Source organism: Leptodactylus fuscus, chromosome 7 (assembly GCF_031893055.1).
Source record: "Leptodactylus fuscus isolate aLepFus1 chromosome 7, aLepFus1.hap2, whole genome shotgun sequence".
Taxonomy (NCBI): Eukaryota; Metazoa; Chordata; class Amphibia; order Anura; family Leptodactylidae; genus Leptodactylus; species Leptodactylus fuscus.
In genome coordinates, this window is record NC_134271.1 from 30,402,042 (window position 1) to 30,425,574 (window position 23,533).

At 43.4% G+C, this 23,533-nt stretch overlaps 1 protein-coding gene across 1 annotated transcript; it reads left to right on the plus strand.

The window, feature by feature from the left end:
- Positions 1 to 166: 166 nt before the first annotated feature.
- Positions 167 to 21,717, plus strand: BSCL2 (BSCL2 lipid droplet biogenesis associated, seipin). Its single transcript, XM_075281535.1, has 10 exons — positions 167 to 250; positions 4,551 to 5,145; positions 5,487 to 5,568; positions 7,922 to 8,065; positions 8,148 to 8,282; positions 8,652 to 8,749; positions 9,805 to 9,928; positions 10,012 to 10,084; positions 17,797 to 17,871; positions 20,202 to 21,717. Exons 2-10 carry the CDS (start codon positions 4,934 to 4,936, stop codon positions 20,390 to 20,392), a joined length of 1,134 nt encoding a protein of 377 aa, XP_075137636.1. The 5' UTR covers positions 167 to 250; positions 4,551 to 4,933; the 3' UTR covers positions 20,393 to 21,717.
- Positions 21,718 to 23,533: the final 1,816 nt, after the last annotated feature.

A 23,533-nucleotide genomic window follows, 5' to 3' on the forward strand; every position in this document is an offset into this window, starting at 1 on the left:
TGTCCCATCTGCGCACCCCTGAAGCGCCACCGCCCGGATTATACGGCAGCCAATCACAGCCTGGGTCTCATTTCGGTATCGTGGAGAGAGCGAGGAATAGACGTGCAGTGATTGGCTGGATTCGTATAGCCCGGTAATTGGTTGAGTTGTAGCGTGTGGGCGTGGCTAGATGCAGCAAGGAAGTGTTGTGTGTTGTGAGGCGCTGCGTGCACTGATGCTGAGCGGCTGCTGCTCCGCCGTCTAGCGGGTGGTGAGTAACCTTGTCCGGGACCACCCTATCAGTGTGTGGCGGCTGGAGGGGGAACTTACCATGTGCAAAAGAGCCTGAAGTACTGCTGTAAATATGGGGGCCATAAAGTACATAGGGGGGCTGTACAGTGCCTTGTGTACGGGACAGGTTCTGCATAGTGCACTACCTGCCGGCTTTGTTTACACGAGGCGGCTTTCATGCGTTTTTTTTTTTTTTTTTTTGCAGCCATTCTCGAATTTGTAAATAAACCTGCTACATAAAAATGCAAAAAACTTCACTTTTATTAAGAAAATTGTAATGAATTGGAGTAAGTCACCAGCGGAGTCACCTCTCATGGCATAGTGTTTTAGCAAATCCTGATTTTCTCCATAAATGAACATTTCTGAAGTATATTTTATTATCATTATAGTGTGCGATTCCTCTGTTATTCCTCCTAGAAATCTGTGATATATTGACAAAAGGGTGTTATTGTTTATGTATATAGCACCATTAATTCCATGGTGCTGTACATTATTATATTAATCCCATGGTGCTGTACATTATTATATTAATCCCATGGTGCTGTACATTATTATATTAATCCCATGGTGCTGTACATTATTATATTAATCCCATGGTGCTGTACATTATTATATTAATCCCATGGTGCTGTACATTATTATATTAATCCCATGGTGCTGTACATTATTATATTAATCCCATGGTGCTGTACATTATTATATTAATCCCATGATGCTGCACATTATTATATTAATCCCATGGTGCTGTACATTATTATATTAATCCCATGGTGCTGCACATTATTATATTAATTCCATGGTGCTGTACATTATTATATTAATCCCATGATGCTGTACATTATTATATTTATCCCATGGTGCTGTACATAATTATATTAATCCCATGGTGCTGCACATTACTATATTAATCCCATGGTGCTGCACATTACTATATTAATCCTATGGTGCTGTACTTTATTATATTAATCCCATGCTGCTGCACATTATTATATTAATTCCATGGTGCTGCCCATTATTATATTAATCCCATGCTGCTGTACATTATTATATAAATCCTATGCTGCTGTACATTATTATATTCCATGCTGCTGTACATTAACAAAATACATAAACAAATATAATACTAGGGCCCGATACATCTGTGTTCGGTATTCTGTTTGGAGAGTCTAAACCCCCCCCGACCGGAATACTGAACACATTAAAGAGGACCTTTCACCGTTTTGCCCACAGGCAGTTCTGTATACTGCCGGAAAGCTGACAGTGCGCTGAGTTCAGCACACTGTCGGCTTTCCCGATCTGTGCCCGGTGTGAAGAGCTTACGGTCCGGTACCATAGCTCTTCTATGGTCAGAAGGGCGTTTCTGACAGTTAGCCAGAGACGTCCTTCTTCACAGCGCAGCCAATCGCGCAGTGCTGTGAGAGCCGGGAGGAACGCCTCCATCTGCTTGCAGTACTCGTCCATAGACGAGCATTATCAGGAAGGGAGGGGGCGTTCCTCCCGGCTCTCACAGCACTGCGCGATTGGCTGCGCTGTGAAGAAGGACGTCTCTGGCTAACTGTCAGAAACGCCCTTCTGACCATAGAAAAGCTATGGTACCGGACCGTAAGCTCTTCACACCGGGCCCAGATCGGGAAAGCCGAACTCAGCGCACTGTCAGCTTTACGGCAGTATATAGAACCGCCTATGGGCAAAATGGTGAAAGGTCCTCTTTAAAGAGGACCTTTCATGGTTTGAGGCACAGGCAGTTTTATATACTGCTGGAAAGCCGACAGTGCGCTGAATTCAGCGCACTGACGGCTTTCCCGATGTGTGCCCTGGGTTAAGAGTTATCGGTGTCGGTACCATAGGGCGTTCCTGACAGTTAGCCAGGGACGTCCTTCTCCACAGCAGCGCCTATCGTGCTGTACAGTGTGAGCGGGGAGGAACGTCCCCTCCCTCTGCTCACAGTGCTCGTCCATAGACGAGTATTATCAGGAGGGGAGGGGGCGTTCCTCCCCACTCACACTGTACAGTGTGATAGGCGCTGCTGTGGAGAAGGACATTCCTGATAGACTGTCAGGAACGCCCTTCTGACTGTGAAGAGCTACGGTACTGGGACCTATAGCTCTTTATCCGGAGCACAGATCGGGAAAGCCGACATAGCGCACTGTCGGCTTTCCAGTAGTATATAGAACTGCTTGTACCCAAATCCATGAACGGTCCTCTTTAAAAAGCGGTGAACAATGAATGCACGCGGACCCCATAGACTATAATGGTGTCAGTGTGTTTTCGTGCGGTGTACTGCTTGTACTTTTCTCTCTGCATGACTCATGTGAAAAACACACTGACCCCATTATAGTCTATGGGGTCCATGTGCTTTTATTATTCACTGCTTTTTAATGCATTCGATATTCCGTTCGGGGGGTCCCCAATCAGACTTCCCCAAAGGAATAATGAATGCAGATGTAAACCAGGCCTAACAGTGACCAATTGGCACGGTGGGATAGAGGACCCTGCCCACAAGAGCTTACAATCTATGAGGGAAAGGGGGTAGAGACAGAAGGAGAGGGGGAGACTGTACAGATGGTGGTGCGGTGATAGTGTTATTGGAGGTTGTAGGCCTTCCTGAATAGGGGAGTCTTCAAGGCCTCCTTGAAGCCTGTGATTGTGGGGGTCAGTCTTATGTGTCTTGGTAAGAAGTTCCAGAGTATGGGGGATGCACTGGAGAAATCTTGGAGACGGTTGTGTGCAGAGTGGATGAGAGCGGAGTAGGAGGTGATTGGAGGATCTGAGGTTACGTGTGGGCAGGTAGCGGGAGATTAGGTCAGAGATATATGGAGGGGACAGGTTATGGATGGCTTTGTATGTCAGCGTTAGTAACTTAAACTCCATTCACTGGGCAATGGGTAGCCAGTGAAGGGACTGGCAGAGGGGAGCGGCCGATGAAGATGGGGGTGGGGGTGGGGGGTTGGTATATTAAGTGAGCAGCACGGTTCAAGGTGGACTGGAGGGGGGTGAGAGTATTTGCTGGGAGGCGACGGAGAAGGGTGTTACAGTAATCTAAGTGGGATACCGTATTGTGAGGGTATGGACTGGCATCTTCCCGTTGAGCAGGTATGCCTGCTTGGCCAAGCATGTGTATGGAGGGTTGCAACAGATAGATATGTATATGGCTGGTCAGCAGCTATGGTATCTCTGCTTTCCCAGGCCATAACTATTTATCCCATGGATTTTTAGATTGCTCCTTCTTTCTCCCATTTTGACTTGGGCTAGGGCTGTGCGGCCATTTTGGGCACGACCAAAAATCACTGGCTTGCCTTGTGACTCTTTCACTTATATTAGTGAATGGAATCACATTGTGGCTCTGAGGAAGCTGTGACTGTTGCAAAAAAAAAAAGTTTGACTTTTTTGTGACAAGAATTCAATGCGACTCTATTCACTAACACGAGTGAAGACGTCTCAAGATGACCCAAAAGTTTTTGGTTGTGTCACAGGGTTACTGTGTAGCCGTAGCCTAACAGAAGACCGGATCTGTCTCTGTGTGATGCTTCTGTTCCATAGGGAAGGATTAAGGCGGGGGGAGGGGGGGGTGACACCCGGACTGATCATGTGGACGGAGCAACTCTGAGTGGCCAGTATACAATACGGAGCTGAAAGCAGAAGTCTCCGTTCATTGTATAGCGGCACAGAACCTTCACTACCGCTCAGCGCTCCTGGCAGGATTCGAACTCCAGACTTCAGTGCTGCAAGGCTGCAGTGCTAACCACTGAGTCACCGTGTTGCCCTCATGATTTAGGACCTATTCGGAGGATAGGCCATAACAAAATATGAGCCCGGACAACCCCTTTAATGTTCCCAGTTAACCGGACGCCAGTAGGATCTGTCTTTTTGTTTTGTCTTGGGGGCCATAAGAAAAGAATGGGTCCATGTTCTCACTGTTAAAAACACGGCTAGCATACTGATAAAGTACACGGATGTGTGCATGGGGCTTAAATCGATGGCTTCCAATTATATGGGCACTTGTGGGCAGTTCCCCCATATCTGCCCTGTAACTGGTGACTACACTGTCCCCCTGTAATTGTCAATCACAGTTCCCACTATACCTGACAGACACATCCGCCCCCCCTCCCATGATATCCAGCCACAGTACAGTATTCTCCCAGCTCCTCAGCTCAGTCTGTAGGATGTATCTACATATAACCCATAACATATTGTTCACTTGTATGTAACGCTATGGTGCTATCACTCTGGTAACTTGCTAACTGCTATCTTCCATTTTGTTCTTTTTCCCCTCTGCACAGGCTGCCGTTACCCCTCGACCACCTCCCTTTCTTGCTCGGCCTTCCCCTTCTGCTTTGTGTCCTCTTTAACCCATTTCTGTATTCTCCACGGATGACTCTGATTTCCACACTGTGTAGTAATGTGACCCACAAGGACAAACCTCATACAGACTGACATTATATGAGGATTATCTGATGAAGATGGCCGTGCTTTCTTCTATGCAGGCGATTTGTTAAGTAATTCCTCCGCACCCCTCTTACAAGCATGGTCTGTCTGCTGGCCATATATACAGGCTGTTACTTACTTATTGTGTAGCTATATACACACACTAAATAGGTATCTGCCCAGCACAAACTCTATTAACAAGCGCCATTCTGTAGTGAGGCCCCTCCTGTATGTCAGTATGTCCCACGGAGTGTCACCTCCTCTCCTGCTATGGGTAGAAGATATGTGTGTAGTCCTGTTCCTGCGAACTCGTCGGCTTCTTCTCCAGACTGGGATTTTGGTTTGTGTCCTCCTTCTGCTCCTCTGGGTGTCAGTCTTCTTATATGGCAGCTTTTACTACTCCTATATGCCGACGGTCAAGTATTCTACCCCGGTGCATTACCGATACAGGTAACTTTTTACAATTTTTTTGCATACTATGAAATATATCACAATCATTTTGTTCACTTACATTTATTTTTCTGCTCACAGTTTTACTACATGAACTTGTCATTGCTACTTGCGGCACGGGGAGAAGTGTCCTTTGGGGGTGACTCCTCCGCAGTTTCTCACCTTGCTTGGCTTGGTTAACTGGTCTTTCCCTATGTGCAAACAGAGCCCATAGGGAGCTGCCCAGTGCCCTGCCATAATGCCAATGTACTGGCATAAAATGTAACTCTTTGTATAGACATAGTCTGTCGTTGTGTCATGCCCATGGTTACGTCTGAAGAATCCTAATCTTCTCTTTTCAGCTCCACATGTAACCCCTCACCTGGAATCCTGTGCTCTTTTCCCACCGCTAATGTATCACTATTGAGGAATAATCGTGACCGGGTGAGTGTCTACATTGGATAAACTGTGAGTTAGGTTAAAGGGATTCTACCATTAAAACCTCTTTTTATGAGGATAAGACATCGGAATAGCCTTTAGAAAGGCTATTCGTCTCTTACCTTTAGATGTGATCTCTGCCGCACCGTTCCTTAGAAATACCGTTTTTTACTGGTATGCAAATTTGTTCTCTGGCAGCGATGGGGGCGTCCCCACTGCTGCTTGAGAACACGATCCTGCAACGCCTCTATCTTCGGCTGGATCCTCCCCTTCTCTGTCGTCTTCCTCCTGCGTCACCTCCGACGCCTGCGCAGTTGGCTCTGCCAGTGAAACACCAGCAGAGCCAAGTGTGAATGCCGGCCGTCTGCCATTTTTGGGAGGCCGCTCTTGCTCTTGAAGTTCAATGAAGGAGCAGCCTCCCAAAAATGGCTGCCGGCTGGCATTCGCACTCGGCTCTGCTGGTGTCTCACTGGCAGAGCCAACTGCACAGGCGTCGGAGGTGATGCAGGAGGAAGATGACAGAGAAGGGGAGGATCCAGCCGAAGATAGAGGCGTCGCAGGATCGTGTTCCCGAGCAGCAGTGGGGATGCCCCCATTGTATTTCCAGCGCTGGGGCCCGCCCCCATTGCTGCCAGAAAACTAATTTACATACCGGTAAAAACCGGTATTTCTAAGGAACGGCGCGGTGGAGATCACATCTAAAGGTAATTGACGAATAGCCTTTCTAAAGGCTATTCGGACATCTTAGCCACACAAAAAAAAGAGGTTTTAATGGTAGAATCCCTTTAAGCTATGTGTTTCTGTATATACAGGGTGGGCCATAAGTATGAATACACCTAGATCAAATGGAACTGGTTGCTGATATTACTTTACCATTTGTGGCACATAAGTACATGAGAGAGGGAAACATTTGACTCCCATGGCGACCATCTGCAAAGCTGCCATTTGGGATTCAACTTTACTTTTTTTAAATTGGAAGAGGGTCATGTGACACATCAAAGACATGGAGAATTGCACAAGAAAAACAATGGTGTGCTAATTGTTAACGTAGCTTTATTCATTATCGAGTTATTGACACGTTTTTGTCATGGAGCAACGACAGTAACCCACTAAAGGATGTGCTCAAGGTGCCCCACATCCTGGATCTTCATGGAGTACACCATAGCCTTCAAATGGCCCCAGAGATAGAAGGCCAAGAGATTGAGATCTAGAGACTTTGGGTGTATCCGTACTTATGGCTCACCCTGTATAAATCTGTAAAGCACTCACTGAATGTTTATAACTACACTGACAACTTAGTTTAACCATTCCGCTTTTTTAATAGGACGTATCATTGCACAGTCTGACATTGTACATTAAAGGCACACACTGCAGCTAGCTACACCCAGTTGTCTGTTTAGTCATGTATTTTATAGGAGGAATACCAACAGCAGCAGAATGCAGAATTTAGTTATGCTCTAAATCAGTGTTTCTCAACCTTTTCAAGTTCCAACTGAGTACTCCAATTGACACTGCTATGCCTTCATGTGACAGATTCTGCTCCTGATCTCAAGGTATATGTAGCATGATAGCAGATCACCTATGGCAGACATACACCAAAAGTTCTGAGGTTCTTTTAGCATCGACCAGTTTTTCACTCATCAGATCATAGGACTGTGTTATCGGTCTATTCAGAACAGACTGCCTAGTGGAGACCCATCCTCTTAACCCTGACCCCCATATCTTCTGAGCCTCTGCTTTGATACATAGTGTGCCTCAGTATTTGTAGATGGTGGATACTTTGGCTGACATTCGCTTTACAGGTGCCTTTGAACCTGAGCACTCACTAAATCTGCAACTACTAGAGCAGTGGTCCTCAGTCTTCGTGCATATCCCCTGAGACTCGGGTGCATGCACCACAGGTTGAGAACCACTGCTCTAAATTAATTTATGTGGATTCAGTAAAATAACTATGTCCAGAGAGTGGATAGGTCTCCTATAACAAAATATTTCATACATTCTAGTGGATTCTGCAATTGGGCGGTCCTCTTGGACATCCCTGCAGTATTGCACAAACATGATTGAATTTCTACATAGCACTTCTCTAGCCTTGATTCTCTGCCTATTCTCTTAAGACATTCCTTATTAGAATGGAGTAGATGGGCAGACTCTGGGATTTAGTGTCACCAGTTTTGGCTGCCTATTCCATACACAATCGCTGTTTAGTAGGGTGAAATATAATATCCAATATCTATTTTATCTGTAGTAACTACACATATTGGTTTTATTTTGCTTAAGACTTGTTTTTTTCTCATATATGGTCTTTATTTAGGTACAAACCAATGTATTCTTGTATTCTTCACTGTCATCCTCTCCATAGGTACTCATGTATGGACAACCATACCGTATAACCCTAGAGCTTCAGGTGCCTGAGTCTACAGTCAACCATGACCTTGGGATGTTTTTGGTTTCAATGTCATGTTACACACGAGGAGGGAAGGAGATTTCTTACACGGCTCGATCGGTGAGTTACTGATGTTACTCCCTTTTTTTCCTATGAGTTTATTTTCTCTTGCTATCTTTGTGACTGTGTTATACCTCACCAGGCCATGCTGCACTACAAATCCCCCCTTCTGAAAACAATGGAGACTGTGGCCGTATTTCCTATGCTGCTCTCGGGGCTTTCTGAGCAGAAGCAGACTCTTGAAGTTGAGCTGCACTCTGAGTATCGAGAGGATTCGGTTAGTAGTTGGTTTTATCATTCTCTTATTCCTTAGGCTGGTTGTGCACAACCATGTGCTAGCTGGCAGCTGTGATTGAATAGCACGGGCGTTACATAGATGTCCATCTGCCACCCGTACATCGTTTGTGCTTCTATGAATAGGAGCCATGGAAGCATGGCCGCAAAAGTAGAATAGGACTTGTCCTGAGTTATGCGGTCCAGACTGTTGACCCGCACACTGTAGCATGTAATTCACAGTCGTGTGTGTGTGGGCCAACAGAAATGAATAGGTCAGTGTGCTATGTGGGGAAAACACTGATGGCACACTGGCCCATTCCACAGTCGTCTACGAGGGGCCTTACCAATGTGTGTCCTACTCTCATTGCAGTATGTCCCTACCACTGGGGCTGTGATACAGATACACAGTGTCCACATACAAATATACAGTGCTGAGCTCCGGGTCCACGCACATTTTACTGGTCTAAGGTAAGTTGCACTTTTTGCAACATTGTTACATTACTTATAATTCTTATGTGACCTTGTTATATACAAAATTAAAAACCACCATAGGTTCCACACTGCTTCTGAGGTTTATATAAGCTACAGTTTTAACTATATAAATATGGAGAGTTGAACTACCGATTGCATCCTATATCATGGAGTCTAGAAATACAAGATGTAGCTACACTGTAATGTAACTCACCATGGCTGTCTGTTCTATTTATGTAGCCTTCTCATAGATACATGTGCATGAATAGTGCACTAAATGGGGTATGTATATGAATCGTGCACGCTAAAGGGGGTCTGCCACCACCAGAAGTGTTAGGAGGTTAGGGACATGGTGAATGGTTTTTTTGTTTTTTTTTTGTGTGTGCCAAAGTTCAATCTTAAAACTGAAAAAAATCTGCTTTTAATCCATACATAAATGTGATGAAAGGTTGATCTAGAGAATGGCCTTGTCTACTAAAGCACCCGTTTTTGCCTTTGGTTGGTGTGCATTGGGACCTGTTTATTTTGTGTTTGGGCAGTGGCACTTGGTGACCTCCACAGGCCCGCCCTTCCCCTTTTACAGTACTCTCTGATACCCTTGTACTGTCAGAGCGGGCGTTCCTTACTGCCTAGCGATGATGCTGAGCAGTAAGGCTCACCTTTCTGACGATGAAGGATTATCAGTTCCAAAACTAACCACACCGATATCTTCAGCATCTGGGTGCACACTAGCAAAGCTGACTGTGCACTAAATTCAGCACACTGTCCGCTTTCTAGCAGTATATAATCCCGCTGGTGCCAGAGGACATGAATAGTCTTCTTTAATGTAGTGTGTCCAGGATACACAATTAATGTCTTAGAGATACGGGTCCCACCTTCAATAACCATCTCAACGTTGGAGGCTGAGGAGGCCCATCTCATAATCTCTGTAAACATGAAGGTGGCCACACATACTTGTCTCTCTCCATTTATTTCTATGATGTTTGTTTCTCCTAATGTTTAGTCTTCCATATTCACTAGCTAATCTCCTCTTCTCCGTGATCTGTTTGTAGATATATACTGTATAACTACCCAGTCATTTCCGCTATAATTGGCATTAGCAGCAACTTTGTCTTCTTGAGTGTCCTCGTGTTGCTCAGCTATCTGCAGTTTGGATTTAGAAGGTCTCGTGTGAGGGTAAGTGTGGAATAAAGTGAATAAAGTGGCATACTAAGAATGTAGTGATGGTAGTATGACTACATAATGGCTTTTCTATGTAGGCTGATAGCCACGGACAAGACAGCACTGAAACAGGGAGACCTGAGACCCAAGAAGGGAGAGCTACTCAGTCAGGTAAGACGAAAATGTTTATATCCTAGTGGTCAATGCAAATATAAATATGTGCCCAATAAGGAAGTGTTATCTGATATTTACTAAATGTTAGTCAATGGCTTTGGTGATCTCCTGGTCTGCGCTTATTCCTACAGCGATGACGTCACATACATCATTCACGTGACCTCTGTATGTCAGGCATATGGTTACTAGGGCCGGTAATTGCCTACAGCGGACAAGTAAATAACGTACGTGATGTCATCACTGCAGGAAATAACTAAAGACCACTAGTGCAGCGGCAAATCCAAGACTACTCCTTCAATTACTTTTTCCATGTTAGAGGTATCTTCATTGTTGGCTCAATAAAGATAAATAGAGGCCACTCCATTCATAAAGAGACACTTGTTTTTTTGGAATTGGTCGGTGTCCCACTTGTTTGACCTCCACAATCTGACACTTGTTCCCTATCTTTTGGGTAGCAGGATAAGTGTCCATAATGGGTAAAATCTCTTTAAAGATGTGGCAACCTTCCAATGAATGTTTGTTTATTGAAAATATTGGCCCACTGTTACTAATGTTTTCGATCAGTAAGTTTAAAATTAAACCCCACAGTAAGGCATTCTACCTCCAATATCGATTAATGGCGATTATTTAGGTCACGCTCCTTACAGTAGGACTAAATGATGGGCAAAGCTTGCATGACTCACCTAGCAGTTTCATTCGGACCAAACTCTGCCTAACCAAAACTGCTGTTATACCCTTGGGTCCTAAGACTACAATAAGCTGAAACCCAGGGGAGGTGATCAAACATCAAAAGCAGTGTTACCTCTCCTGGTCTCTGGCACGCCTCTCTGCTGTCTTTGGCGCTTCTGACTGATGTTGGAGTCTGACAAGGCCTGTTATTGGGCCTCAGTATCATGTGGCCTAGTAATGCTTAGATGAAAGTGTTCTGACCACTGAAACCCAATTACAGCCCTGTCAGTGGTCCCAGGTGGCAGCGCCACAGACAACAGGGAATCGCGTTGGAAATCTTGTAGTAACTGAACCAAAATAAACAGCATGAACAAAATCATGTTTATCATGGTTGATCTTCAGTTTTAGTTATTTTTGATTAATGGCCCAGCCAAGGGTGTGTTTGGGCTGCTGGGTCTCTTTGCAGTTTGGTGACGATTGGCATGCAGTGCCAAACCCAGCAGCGTATGTAACCACTATACAGAGGTCACCATGTAGTGACTGGTGCTCTTTTACACTATGATCAAAAGGTGGGATTTTTTTCAAAAAAATCAACAACTTGATATACTGCGTAGTGCCTGCTTCTGCATCTAAGGCTGGGGCCCCACATTGCGGAAACGCAGCTTTTTTTGTTGCAGATTTTGCTACGGTTTTTTGAACCAAAGTCAGGAGTGGATTGAGCAAAAGGGAGAAGTATAAGAACTTCCTATATATTTCCCATTCCTTTTGTAGCTTTTCCTAGGTTTGGCTCAAAAAACTCCAACATAAGAAGCTGCGTTTCCACAATGTGGGGCTTCAGAGAGAGTTCACAATATCTGGTTTGACACCCACCATTGACATCCATTTGCAGTTCTAAGCTGACACACAGAGAATGGAGCAGGAAGCAGACAGTGCTGGTCTCTGTATAGTGACAGAACGGGGTCACTGCTGTTTAGGTCCCATTGAAATAAATGGGAAGTGATCTGCAGTATCCGATCACTGCTCAGAGGACAGAGCTGTCTGCTTCTTCCTTATCAATATTTTTGGTGCTGAAAAGTCCTTTAAAGGGGTTGTCCCATAACAAGGATCCTATCTATACTGCTTGTTAATGTGGATTTAAGACTTTTCCTAAATGCACTGCTTCAGCAAAACTGCTTTGTTTGTCCACTATCCTAATTTATTCACTTCATTCTTGACACTGCGTTTCTATGGCCCTTGGGATTATCTGCTCATTTTCCAAGTGATGTAGCTGCCTGCTCTCAGGGAGAGAGGGAGGGGCTAAGTGCACGGGAGTGAGCCTGTGTCTGTAGCCATTCCTGTGTCTGCACCACATGTGACCTAGCTTCCTGCTCTCATATAAAGGAGGGGGGAAGTGAGTGCTGCTTTCTTATATAAAGTAGTCTAAATCCTAGTGGGCTAAAGGACCTGCTCCCTCTGCTCACTAGGATTTAGCTTTCTTATATAGAGCAGGCTAAAAAACTAGTGGATAGAAGGACCTGGTCCTTTAGCCCACTAGGATTTAGCCGACTCTATATAGAACAAGTTAAATCCAAGTGTTATAGGACCCATCACAGGCCCTTCAGTCGTCCCATAGGATCACACTATGTGGTGGGCGGAGCTACATACTAATTGGGGGCGGAGCTAAACTGGAGGTAGTCGGACAGTGTGGCTTTGCATATGAAACCCCGCCCACCAATTGATGTCGAAAACCAGGAAGAAAGAAGTCTTTACAGCAGGGAAGACTGGTGAGCAAGGGACATGGGAATACCCCTTTAAGGCCAGAGCCCCATGGGCCAGGAACGCCGTAATCTGCCCACGGCGGAAAAATCTGAGTTAAACAGTACAAGCAAAGTGGATGGGATTCAAGTGAACCCCTTGCCCACTTTGCAGTAAAAACCGCAGTGTGGACATGCCGTGATTTTCAAAACCGGCATGGTTTTGGAAATCGCAGCATGTCAGTTATATCTATGGAAATGCTGGCGGTTTCCCCATATATATAATCGTAGCGGAGAGTCCACGGAGGAAAACTCCACAAATTTTCTGTTTAAAGCGCTGCGGGAAGAACCATGATGCGCTGCAGCCACAGTTTTTACCACAGTGCTTTATTGCTGTGGGACGTCCCGCATGGCCTTAGTCTCACTCCCATTTAAAAGTTTGTCAGAAAGTATTCAAAGTGCAGTCATTTTTGTTCTGTGTTAATATCTAATTTGATGGCCACCTAAAAACATACAGGCTGCCAAATTAGAGTAAGTTAACACTTGTTCCGGGTTCTCCGTCGTTTGCACTGGAGTACGCAAATGACAAAGAGCCCATCCGCTAAAACAACAGTTAGCCGCGGACTCCATCGGTTACAAGTGGGTCCGTTGGGTTTCTGCCATTTTTACATGGAGACTGGATGAGAGAACAGTCCACCTATGGAGACTCCAATGCTGATATGAACAAAGCCGTATACATTATTTTTTTTAAAAAACCTTATATTACCTTACTATTACTACTGTAGACTGTAAATTAATATGTGGACACTAGATGGCAGGATTTTTCTTTGTCGTGGAGTGTGTTCTCCTGTGACATGAGATGTTGTAACTTTGATCTCCCTGGACAGCTCGGATTGACATCTGGGTGCATTCATTTATGCATTCACATTTATGGGGCTTCCCGATCCGTTCCGGTATGATTATAGAACAGATCTTATTCTGCTCCATGTTATCAAAACAGAATGGATCTGAGAGCCCCATAGACATGATGTCACTCTGAGTGTCCTTGATAAACTCGGTCGTGTGCATGGACCGTTAATATATAATGAAAGGTTATTAGGTTCTGTACTAGAATTCAAGTGTTACAATGGCTTGTAGGTTCTTTGTAGGTTGGACATTTAATGGGGACAGTCACATTGTACATGCTGTCCTGTCTGCAGGACGAGCCAAGCAGACTGATCTATAGGTTTGTGGGAAATATTCGGAATAAGGTCTTATTCACACAATTTGCACCCACTAAGAATAGAACACTTTTTATCCGTTATGTGTCTGTCTGTATTCTGTATCATCTATTTAAGAAAAAAAAACAAAAAAAACCCCAGAAGTGTGAAAAGGAACGATGGCTTGTAAGTATCTGTGTACTGTCCAGATAGCAGTCGGACAAGAAACTTACATGTGTGAGTAAACCTCTGCTCTTGCTTTTAGGAGTCCAGTGGGAGGTCCTATTTGACAGCAATCTCTAAAGGGGTAGCAGACAATCACAGAGTAGGACTGCCCATTGGACTGGAATAGTGTGAATAAGACCTTACACTGACTCATTTCCCACAACACTATATATCATGGCTCCTATACCCTGCCACCTGCAGATTGAGCTGCGTTCTTAAAGTGACAGGTTCCCTTTTTTCCTCAATATTTTTCTTTAACCCCTTCCCGCCGATGGCACTTTTTGACTTCCTGACTAAGCTCGATTTTTCAAAACTGACATGTGTCACTTTATGTGGCAATAACTTTGGAACGCTTTAACTTACCAAAGTGATTTTGAGATTGTTTTTTCATAACACATTATACTTCATGTTAGTGGTAAATTTTGGTTGATATGTTTTGTGTTTAATTCTGAAAAAATAGGAAATTTGGTGGAAATTTAGAAAAGTATGCATTTTATAAAGTTTGAAATGATGTACATTACATACAGATAGTCAGACCGCCAAAATTATATCATAAATCTCATGTCCCAGATCTCTGCTTTATGTCGGCATCAAACTTTAGTCACCCTTTTAATTTTTACGGACATAAGGTTTACAAGTGAAACAACAATATTCAAAATTTTCAAGAAATTTCCAAAACCCATTTTTTAAGGGGCTAATCCAGTTATGAAGGCGTTTTGAAAGACCCGTGTATTAGAAACCCCCCATAAGTCACCCCATTTTCAAATTGCACCCCTTAAATAAGCCAAAACAACATATACCTAGTAATTTAACCCTATAAGTGCTTAACAGGAATTAATACAAAATGGAGGTGAAATTTTCAAATTTGATTTTATTTTACTAATATTTTCATTTAGCCCTAGAATTTGCACATTCACAAGGGGTTAAAGGAGAAAACGCATCCCACAATTTGTTAGGCAAGTTCTCCCGACTACCACAGTACCCCACTTGTGGGTGTAAACTAATATATAGACGCACAGCGAGACGCAAAAGGGAAAGCGCGCCAAGGAGCTTTTAGAGGGCAGATCTGGCTGTGATCAGTTTTAGGCACCATGTCGCATTTACAAAGCCCTTGAGGAGTCAAAACAGTGGAAACCTCTAGAAAGTGGCCCCATTTTGAAAACCGCACCCCTCAAAGAATTTATCAAGTGGTGTAGTGAGCATTAGTAACCCCGAAGTGAATATGTAAGCTGTGCGGAGTAAATTGGGTACACCAAATCCCATTCTATTGTCCCACTAGCTCCTATGACACGGATGGGGAAGAGGAGCATTCTGGGGGATCAGCGCTGGTGTATTCTCTCTCATAATCTCAAAATTTGGGGTGTCCCCTGAAAACGCTCGCACAGCTTATACATTTCCTTCTAGTCGCAGCCATTTATGTCCTAATGATTTGGCGACTTTTGGGGTTTTTGTCTTCACATTGTACAAGCTAGATTTTTATTTTTATCTTCTGGCAATGTGGCCATATGAGGGCTTATTGTTTGCGGTACTAGATGAGCTTTTCAATGCCACCATTTTGGGGCCTGTAACTTATTCACTACATTTTATTAACTCTTTCTGGGTGGGATGTAAAAGAAAACATCAATCCTGGCATTGCTTTTTAGCATTTATTTTTTTTTCCCATGCAGCGTACAGCATAAGTAACGCGTTACCTTTATTCTGCGGGTCGGTACGGTTACGGCGATACCTCGTTTATATGATTTTTTAATGCGTTGCTATTTGTGCAGAATAAAATTCAATTTAGGGAAAAAAAATCAATTATTTTTGCATCGCCATCTTCTGAAAGGCATAACGTTTTTATTTTTCGCTAGACAGAGCTGGTTGAGGGCTTATTTTTTGCGGAAAGACCTCTTCTTTTTATTGGTACCATTTTGGTTTTCATCTGACCATTTGATTACTTTTTATTGAACATTTTGTAAGGGAAAGGTGGTGAATAATCATTATTTTGTGCGGTTTTCTACGGGTTTTTTTTTCGCCGTTCGGGTTAAATAATGTTTTAATTTTATTGTTCAGGTTATTACGGACGCGGTGATACCAAATATGTAATGTTTTTTTCTATTTTTCTTTATTTTACATAATAAAACATTTTATATGGGGAAAAAGGGATTTTTGGGTCTTTATTTATTTCTATTTTATTTTAAACTTATTTAAACTTTTTTATTTTTACTTTTTTCAAACTTTTTTTTGCTGTCCCCATGGGGGATTGAAGCAGTGATCGGCTGATCACTGCTTCAATAGAGATACACTGCAATACACGTGTTACACGTGTATTGCATTGTATAGGAAGCTGTCAGCCTGTGTAGACGCACAGGCTGACAGCTTCATTTACGGCAGGATCAGCCAGGTGCGCGGACGGGGTAAGTGATGGGGCAGACCCGGGGTCACTGATCAGACCCCGGGCTGCCCCCTACGAACACCGGCACCCCCCGAAACCGCCACCACAACAAAGTGAAACCCCGGAGATGCCGGTGGTCATGTTGACCGCCGGTATATCAGGGGTTAACACCCGCGATCGGACCCGGTTCCGACCGCGGGTGTTACAGGGCAATGTCAGCCGTATATTACGGCTGTTATCCGCAGCGCATGGTGCGCACACAGTTTCTGTGTGCGCACCATGCATCCGCTGTAATAGTACTGCGGTTTGCGGGAAGCCCTTCCCGGCAGCGCCGTACTATTACGGCGAATGTCGGGAAGGGGTTAAACAAACATGGTGGTTGTGAGGACCTGTACAGTAGACTTCAGCTTGGTATGTTGTAATAAATGCTAGAAAGCTTGAAGAATTGAATATATAGTCCACTGACTGTTATACCCCAAACCAACCGCCCCGCCCCGCCCCACCCCACCTCCCCATATAACGGTCACCAACGAAGAGGAAGATGAGACTCCACGGACTGTTTTACCCCAAACCACCCGCCCCACCCCACCATAGCCACCACTCACCCACCCGAGTCCAACTCCCCCCCCAACTTTACTAGCTTTGGCAATGCCAAATATCTATTCGGACGTGCCAGTAAAGCTCTTTTGATTTGATTTGATTTGTAAAGGAGGGCTCTGAGTCACGTCTCCAGCATGTTCGGGATGGATGAGAATATATAATGTGGGAGGACTGATAGACTTTAAGTCTCTCATCACCCAGGACTTTATGGAATAGTCTGGGATACATACGAATAAAATGACAGAATTTTTAAAAAATCTGACTCTGACATAGGGATCAGACATCATCTGGAGTGTCTCAGTGCTATTCTTACATTGGGGAAGTGAAATCTCACATACCATAAGTGAGGATGGCGATCGAGCCAAGTTGAGAACCTTCTTCTCCACTTTGCAGGATGGCATACTAGTGATACTAACGGTCAGTGTTTTGCAGGCAGTGCCTAAGGACCCTCGTCACATTAGGGCAGGGCGATTGCGACCTAAATCAAAATCGCAGTCGGGCATTTTACACCTATTGCGATTAATGGCAAATATTTAGGTCGCACGTCTTTTACAGTATTAGAACGCCCCGTTTTTCCGTGAAGATGGAATACGCCTGAACTGGAATTGTTCTTCCTCCAGTACATGTATCTGTAGTGTTCTGAGCGGGTTATGTAAAGATCTTTTCTTCATGTGACATTTTTATAGTATTAATGTTTTTTTTTGTGGTCCGAAGCTGCAATTTGGGGTTGTCACTAGTAAATCTTAAGTCGAACTGGTTTCTCCAAGTTCCAATACCTAAGTGTTTCTGTACCGTTACCTTGCTGCTCTGTAGTGATGTTTTAGGGTGCACTGGGAGATTATGTAAGGTAGCGGAAGCAGGGTTTTTTTTTATGTTAACCCCTTGTCACACAAATATTTCTTCTTCCAGAGCGTGATGAGGGACCAGGCACAGAAACCCTTGGTCAGGGTGAAGGCACTATTGAAGACCCTTTAGATGACACCGGTAAGAACCCTCATATTCTACATTCGTTATCAACACTTACAGTTGCCAACTGTTTATTTCAACCATTTTATAAGATCATTTTCCAATTTGACTGTATTGGTGTCACGGGATGGTTAGAGTCTATACTATAGGCAATGTGTAATATATATTTCATGTGGAATGTATTCTCTAACCTGTTATATACATCAATGTGTAGTTGGCTGATTAGGGTCTAGTGTGTTAGCACATTGTATGCAAATACCTCTAACTAGTGAGGACCAGTGAGGACAATGGGTGGAGATAATCTGATCAGTGTCTCCAAGAAGATGTTGGATGGTGCATTGTCCATAGTAGACAGGGAGTCTGCTCTCCTTGGTATAGGTGAGGGGGGAAGGATCTGTGACTCAGCCCTTCCCACCCACAGATATAGGTGTAACAGTCTTAGTATATAGTTGTAGCTGGAGTTAGTATGTGTTAGCCGGCCTGTGCACAGCTCTGCAGAGAGCCAGGATTTAGTTACAGGACCAAGGAACCAAAGTTATCATTGGATTGTGACTTCTGTGGACTTATTGTTATTACGGTTGATGTGACCGCCGCCGGCTACTAACTTTGTGGATTACAATAAATTGCTGTTGTCTCCCGACCTCTTGCGTCCGTGTTGATTCAAAAGACCATCCGGAGGAAGACGTATACCTTCGCTCCGTGACAATTAGCTTCTATAGTTTAGTTTCATGTGCGAGTAATATGGGGGCATTTTTACTTCCGTATTAGGGCTGCAAGTTCCAGCTTGACGGTTGGTATAATGTCCTGAATGGACTGCATCATAGATGTGTGTGTGTGTGGTTAGACCTGCTATTGCACTGGGGCTTGCAGCCTTAAAGGGGTTGTCCAGAATATACAGTTTTGTGGAAGAAGACTGGAGAAGATGTAAAAACAAAAAACAAACCCATACTCATCTGTTCCTGGTGCTTCGGTGTCTCCGCTCCACTGTCCGGTGCAGCAGTTTCTTGGTGCTTCTTCTGGTGGAAGTCTTTGCCACATGTGACTGCTGAGGCCAATCAGCGGCCTAAGGAAAGGAGCCGGGACATCACTGACATCCGTCACCTGTGGTGTCCTGTGTCATTTCCTTAGGGTTGTGATTGGCCTCAGTGGTCATGTGTAGTGAGGACTTCTGCTGGAACAAGACCCTGGGAGCAGCTGGACTGCACAACGATGACGGGACAGGAGAGTATGGGTTTGGGGGGTTTTAACACCTTCCTTGGCCTCCTTGCGTAACACTGTATACCCAGGAATCCGATTTTAATACGGTCACGGAAATGCGTCTGTATAAAGCTGGCAATACACATTTTAGTCTGCCAGTGTTCGTCTGAATGATGTATGAACAAAGAACCACCAATGTTCTGACGAAGGTTTATTTATCCCAAACACTTAGAACTGCATGCAGGACTTTCTTCCATCCATAAAAGTAAACAAAAAAAACCCCACAATGGAAGGAAGTTGTCATATTTTTATTCTGTCTTCCTAACTACATCAGGGAAGACAGGCTTGCACATTCCAGTGAGCGCCCTCTATTGGTTTGCAACACTGAGGCAGCAGCTGAATTCCTAATTACATCATGGAAGACAGATTTGCATATTCTTCCCATGGTACATCTGTCATCTAATGTCTGTTGCTCACATCCTGTGACTGAGCGCAATGGATATTTAAAGAGGATCTTTCACCTCCTGGGGCACATACGGTGTAATAAACTGCTAGAAAGCCGACAGTGTGCTGAATTCAGTGCACTGTCAGCTTTCTAACGGTGTATTCCACCGCATGTGCCCCAGGAGGTAAAAGGTCCTCTTTAAATGACGGTATTGGGAACCGACCCTTAGAATGATTATGGAGGTTCCTTCCAGTAAAATCTCACCTAGACCTACCCTGGGACATTCCTGTATTCTCCCATTTGAAACCATTGCAACAGTACTGGTGCAGCCTGGAAGTTAGTACATGGCAAATGTGGCCAGGATGTTCTGTCTAAGTGTACTCCAAAACACACAACTGAGTGTGCATCCAAGTTGGTTCAGATTTTGCAGTGTAATGCACTTTGATGATACTTGGAATGACACCAGAGTGACATTCGAGTGCATTCTGTGATGCACTTTTCTCTATGGGGGCGTCTAATCCGTTCTGATGAAACTGAATAGTACCTACTCTGTTTTCATCAGAATGGAAGGGACCATTGGATATCCCCCCCCTTCCCCAGATGGCACACTCAGATTTGTGCATGGAGCCCTACTGTGACTAGAAAATAAGTGGAGAAACTCTCTTATATCTTTAAGTATCTGACACCTGACTGATGTCTCTCTTAGATATAGGGCGGCACCCAAGGACTGTAAGAACATCAGAAGAAAACGATGAAGAGAGTGAAGATGGGTTTGACATAAGTTTACGTCGGGTCACAGATCTCTCTGGAGCAGTGGGAACAGACATGGACACTCTGAATGAGCCTCAAACTGGACAGATGCTGCGGCAGAGGGTTACTCAGTGCAGTGCCCACTGATGGTGGTTTTGCTTGCTCACCCCACATCCTTCCAGAGCGTTGCCTTCGATGTATTGGCGGAGCTGATCTGATAAGATGAGGCACTTTGTCCGGTCACTACTCCCAGCATGTTCTCTTACACGTGGAGTGTTATTCCACCACAGCCTCAGTACTACAGCTTACCACTGTGACCTGGATCCTGTGGCTAGCCAGCTATTGTTGGACTACAACACCCAGCATGCCTTGCAGTCTCAGTGTACCACAGGTTGAAGATTGCTGGTTGCAGTTTAGATTAATAGAACACAATGGAAACCTTGAGCCCTGTAAGCTAAAATCTTCCACTTGTAGTTAAAGGGTTGGGGTTTTTTTTGCACTTAAATATTACTAATTTATCCTTAAGGAAACCCCTTTAACTTCTTTCTTTTATTAGAGATTTACGCATACACACGGAGTCTTCCACACTTATACAAACCTCTTAGGATTTAGGATTTTTCCTGCAATCATTTCTGTGAACCTCTTAGATCTTTTTATCCCCCCTCCCCCTCCAAGCATCATCACCCCCTTTCTGTCTGTATATTAAGACCTTATCTTGCACCAGCACATAGAAGAATATTGTGCTCTACGAAGCAATGACTCGGCTGTCTTAAGCTGTACAAACCCGTACCCAGCAGCACATTCCTCACACACTTGGAGGAAGTCTCCTCCTTCCGCCATCACTTCAACTTTTCCCAATTTGGCAGCCGTACAAACACACCTTGATGATAAGGGATGTGGTGTCGCACGTACAATGTGTTCAGACATGACCACGGCATACCTGAGGAATATTCTAGTGTTTGTCTGTTTAGACTATTTCTCAGTTCCATACTATTCACAGCCTTAATGTGAACTTAAGGGGGCATTTAAGTAAATTCTACCACGTACTGCGATGGCCTCCGATCATATTATTTATCATAATCCAAGAATGGGATATCCAGTTTGTCTCGCATTACATATCCACTTCTATTACTTGGTCAAGGTTCTAGAAAAGAATAAGGGCTTTGTGTTGTTCCTCACCATTTTCCTCCGTGTGAATGGACCCTAAGAGTTTCCCTTATAGTTCCCATTCCTTCTGAAGCCACTCTTGTTTTTGGCTCAAAAAAGTGCAGCAAAAAAAAAAGATTTTCCGCAACGTGGGGCCTCAGGGTCTTAGAACGCTACGGGTTGGTTCAACTATTTATTGACTGCTGCAGCTCAGGGTTGCGTATAATTTGACTGGTGTAGTTTTAATTCAGTAGTTAAAAATCAATTAATAGAGCTACAAAAAATAATAAAAAAAATTACAATATAACCCTGGAATTAAAGGGAATGTGTTGCCAGAAACTATATATATATATATATATATATATATATATATATATATATATATATAAAACTGGGTTTACGGTAAATATATCTAAAGAACTTTCTGGTGATTTTTTTTGAAAATTGTTGCTTTTTACATATGATAAAAAAAACCTGCAGTTCTAACTCTGGCCTCTAAGCCTAATATTATGCTGAGATTTTCTGTTTTTGTTTAGTTGGGGGTTTTTTTGTCACAGAATTCTTAGCAGCAGCCACCTCCCAGCTATCATGTATATGTAGACAAGACTCAGAATTCACCAGTCACAATCGGTCATTTAAAAACTTATCTACTCCCCTCTGCACAGGTCACAGCGCATGCCTAGAAAGCTTTCCCCTAGAAGTCAGTAGCATTTTCCTGACTGTTGCATCCATGGCCCATAGTCCACCTCCTGGAAACAAGAAGTCAAATTATGTTTAGGCTTGGTGGCAAGAGTTGGAATTGCAAGATTTATGGTTATAGTTTTTTATTTTTTTAAATATAATAACATGGAACATTGAAAACATCAAAAGTTCTTAAAAAAGGTGTTTAATATAAAAGCGTGATTTAAATAAAAGGTCATTTTCTGGTGACACATTCCCTTTAAACTTGCCCCTTCGTCACCCCTCTAGCTAAAAAGGTGCATAGTTGGACCTTTATTTTTGTAGAATATCTACACAAGTCGTACATGTCTTCTGATTTATTTTTGTTTTTTGTATTTTTCTTTTTTTATTTGTAGGTTTTTGGGTTTTTCCTTTAATACAGGTTCACCCAGTGAGTGAACAAGTTACACTTTAATAGGTGCAGTGTTATTTTGTTACAGGTAGATGTCGGCTCTTGGGGTACAACCAAGTCTACATTTAAGTCTTAAAACTGCTAAAATGATAGATATTTATTAACCTATTAATCTCATAGACCACAGGTCCAGCAATACTTTATTAGGGCAATATCCGCAGTCTATCTGCTTAGTATTAGCACAAATATTATAAATGCTCACTGCAATGACCGTATCTACACGACTACTACATAGAATATCTTTATAGACATGACAAGGAACATTCCAGAACCAATATACAAGCTACATATAATAGATTCCTCCTGATACCAAATAAAACTGTGAAGTCACATACAGTGAATAGTAAAGACTACTGAATATTACCAATAAAATCACTCATATGGAAGTCTTCCGCTTCTATTATTTCCTTCATGTTTGTAAAAGTGTACTCAAATTATAAAACAAATGAGTAAGAAAATATGTTACATCTTATTAAAGAAAAATGTTTCTTTCTCCACTTACTAGGCTACCCCTCTCCTTTTATTCAGACTCTTGTCTCTAATAACACCTGTATTTGCCCCCATCCTTACAGAAGCTATGGAGAGGGGAGGAGGAGGAGGCTGCCGGCGAGTAATTGCTTTGTCTTGTTCATTACCGCCATAAAGAATTATCTTTATTAGGTACCGTATATACTCGAGTATAAGCTGAATTTTTCAGCACAGTTTTGGTGCTGAAAAAGCACCCCTCGGCTTATACTCGAATCAGCAAAAAAAATAAATATTTTTTTATGACCAGCCACAATATCAATATATAGAATCTCCCATCTAATAGTGTGAATAAGGGACTTCTAATATCATATATTACTTTACCGTCAGGACTCCCTCTATCTATGGACATAATGTTCAGTCCGGTAAATCTGGCAAATACATGGACCCAGGGGCACCATCATGCAGATTTGGGTTTAGTGGCCAGAGTGAAAAGTCATCAAAAATTCTTCAGAAATAAGTCTAACATAGAAAAATTAAAATGT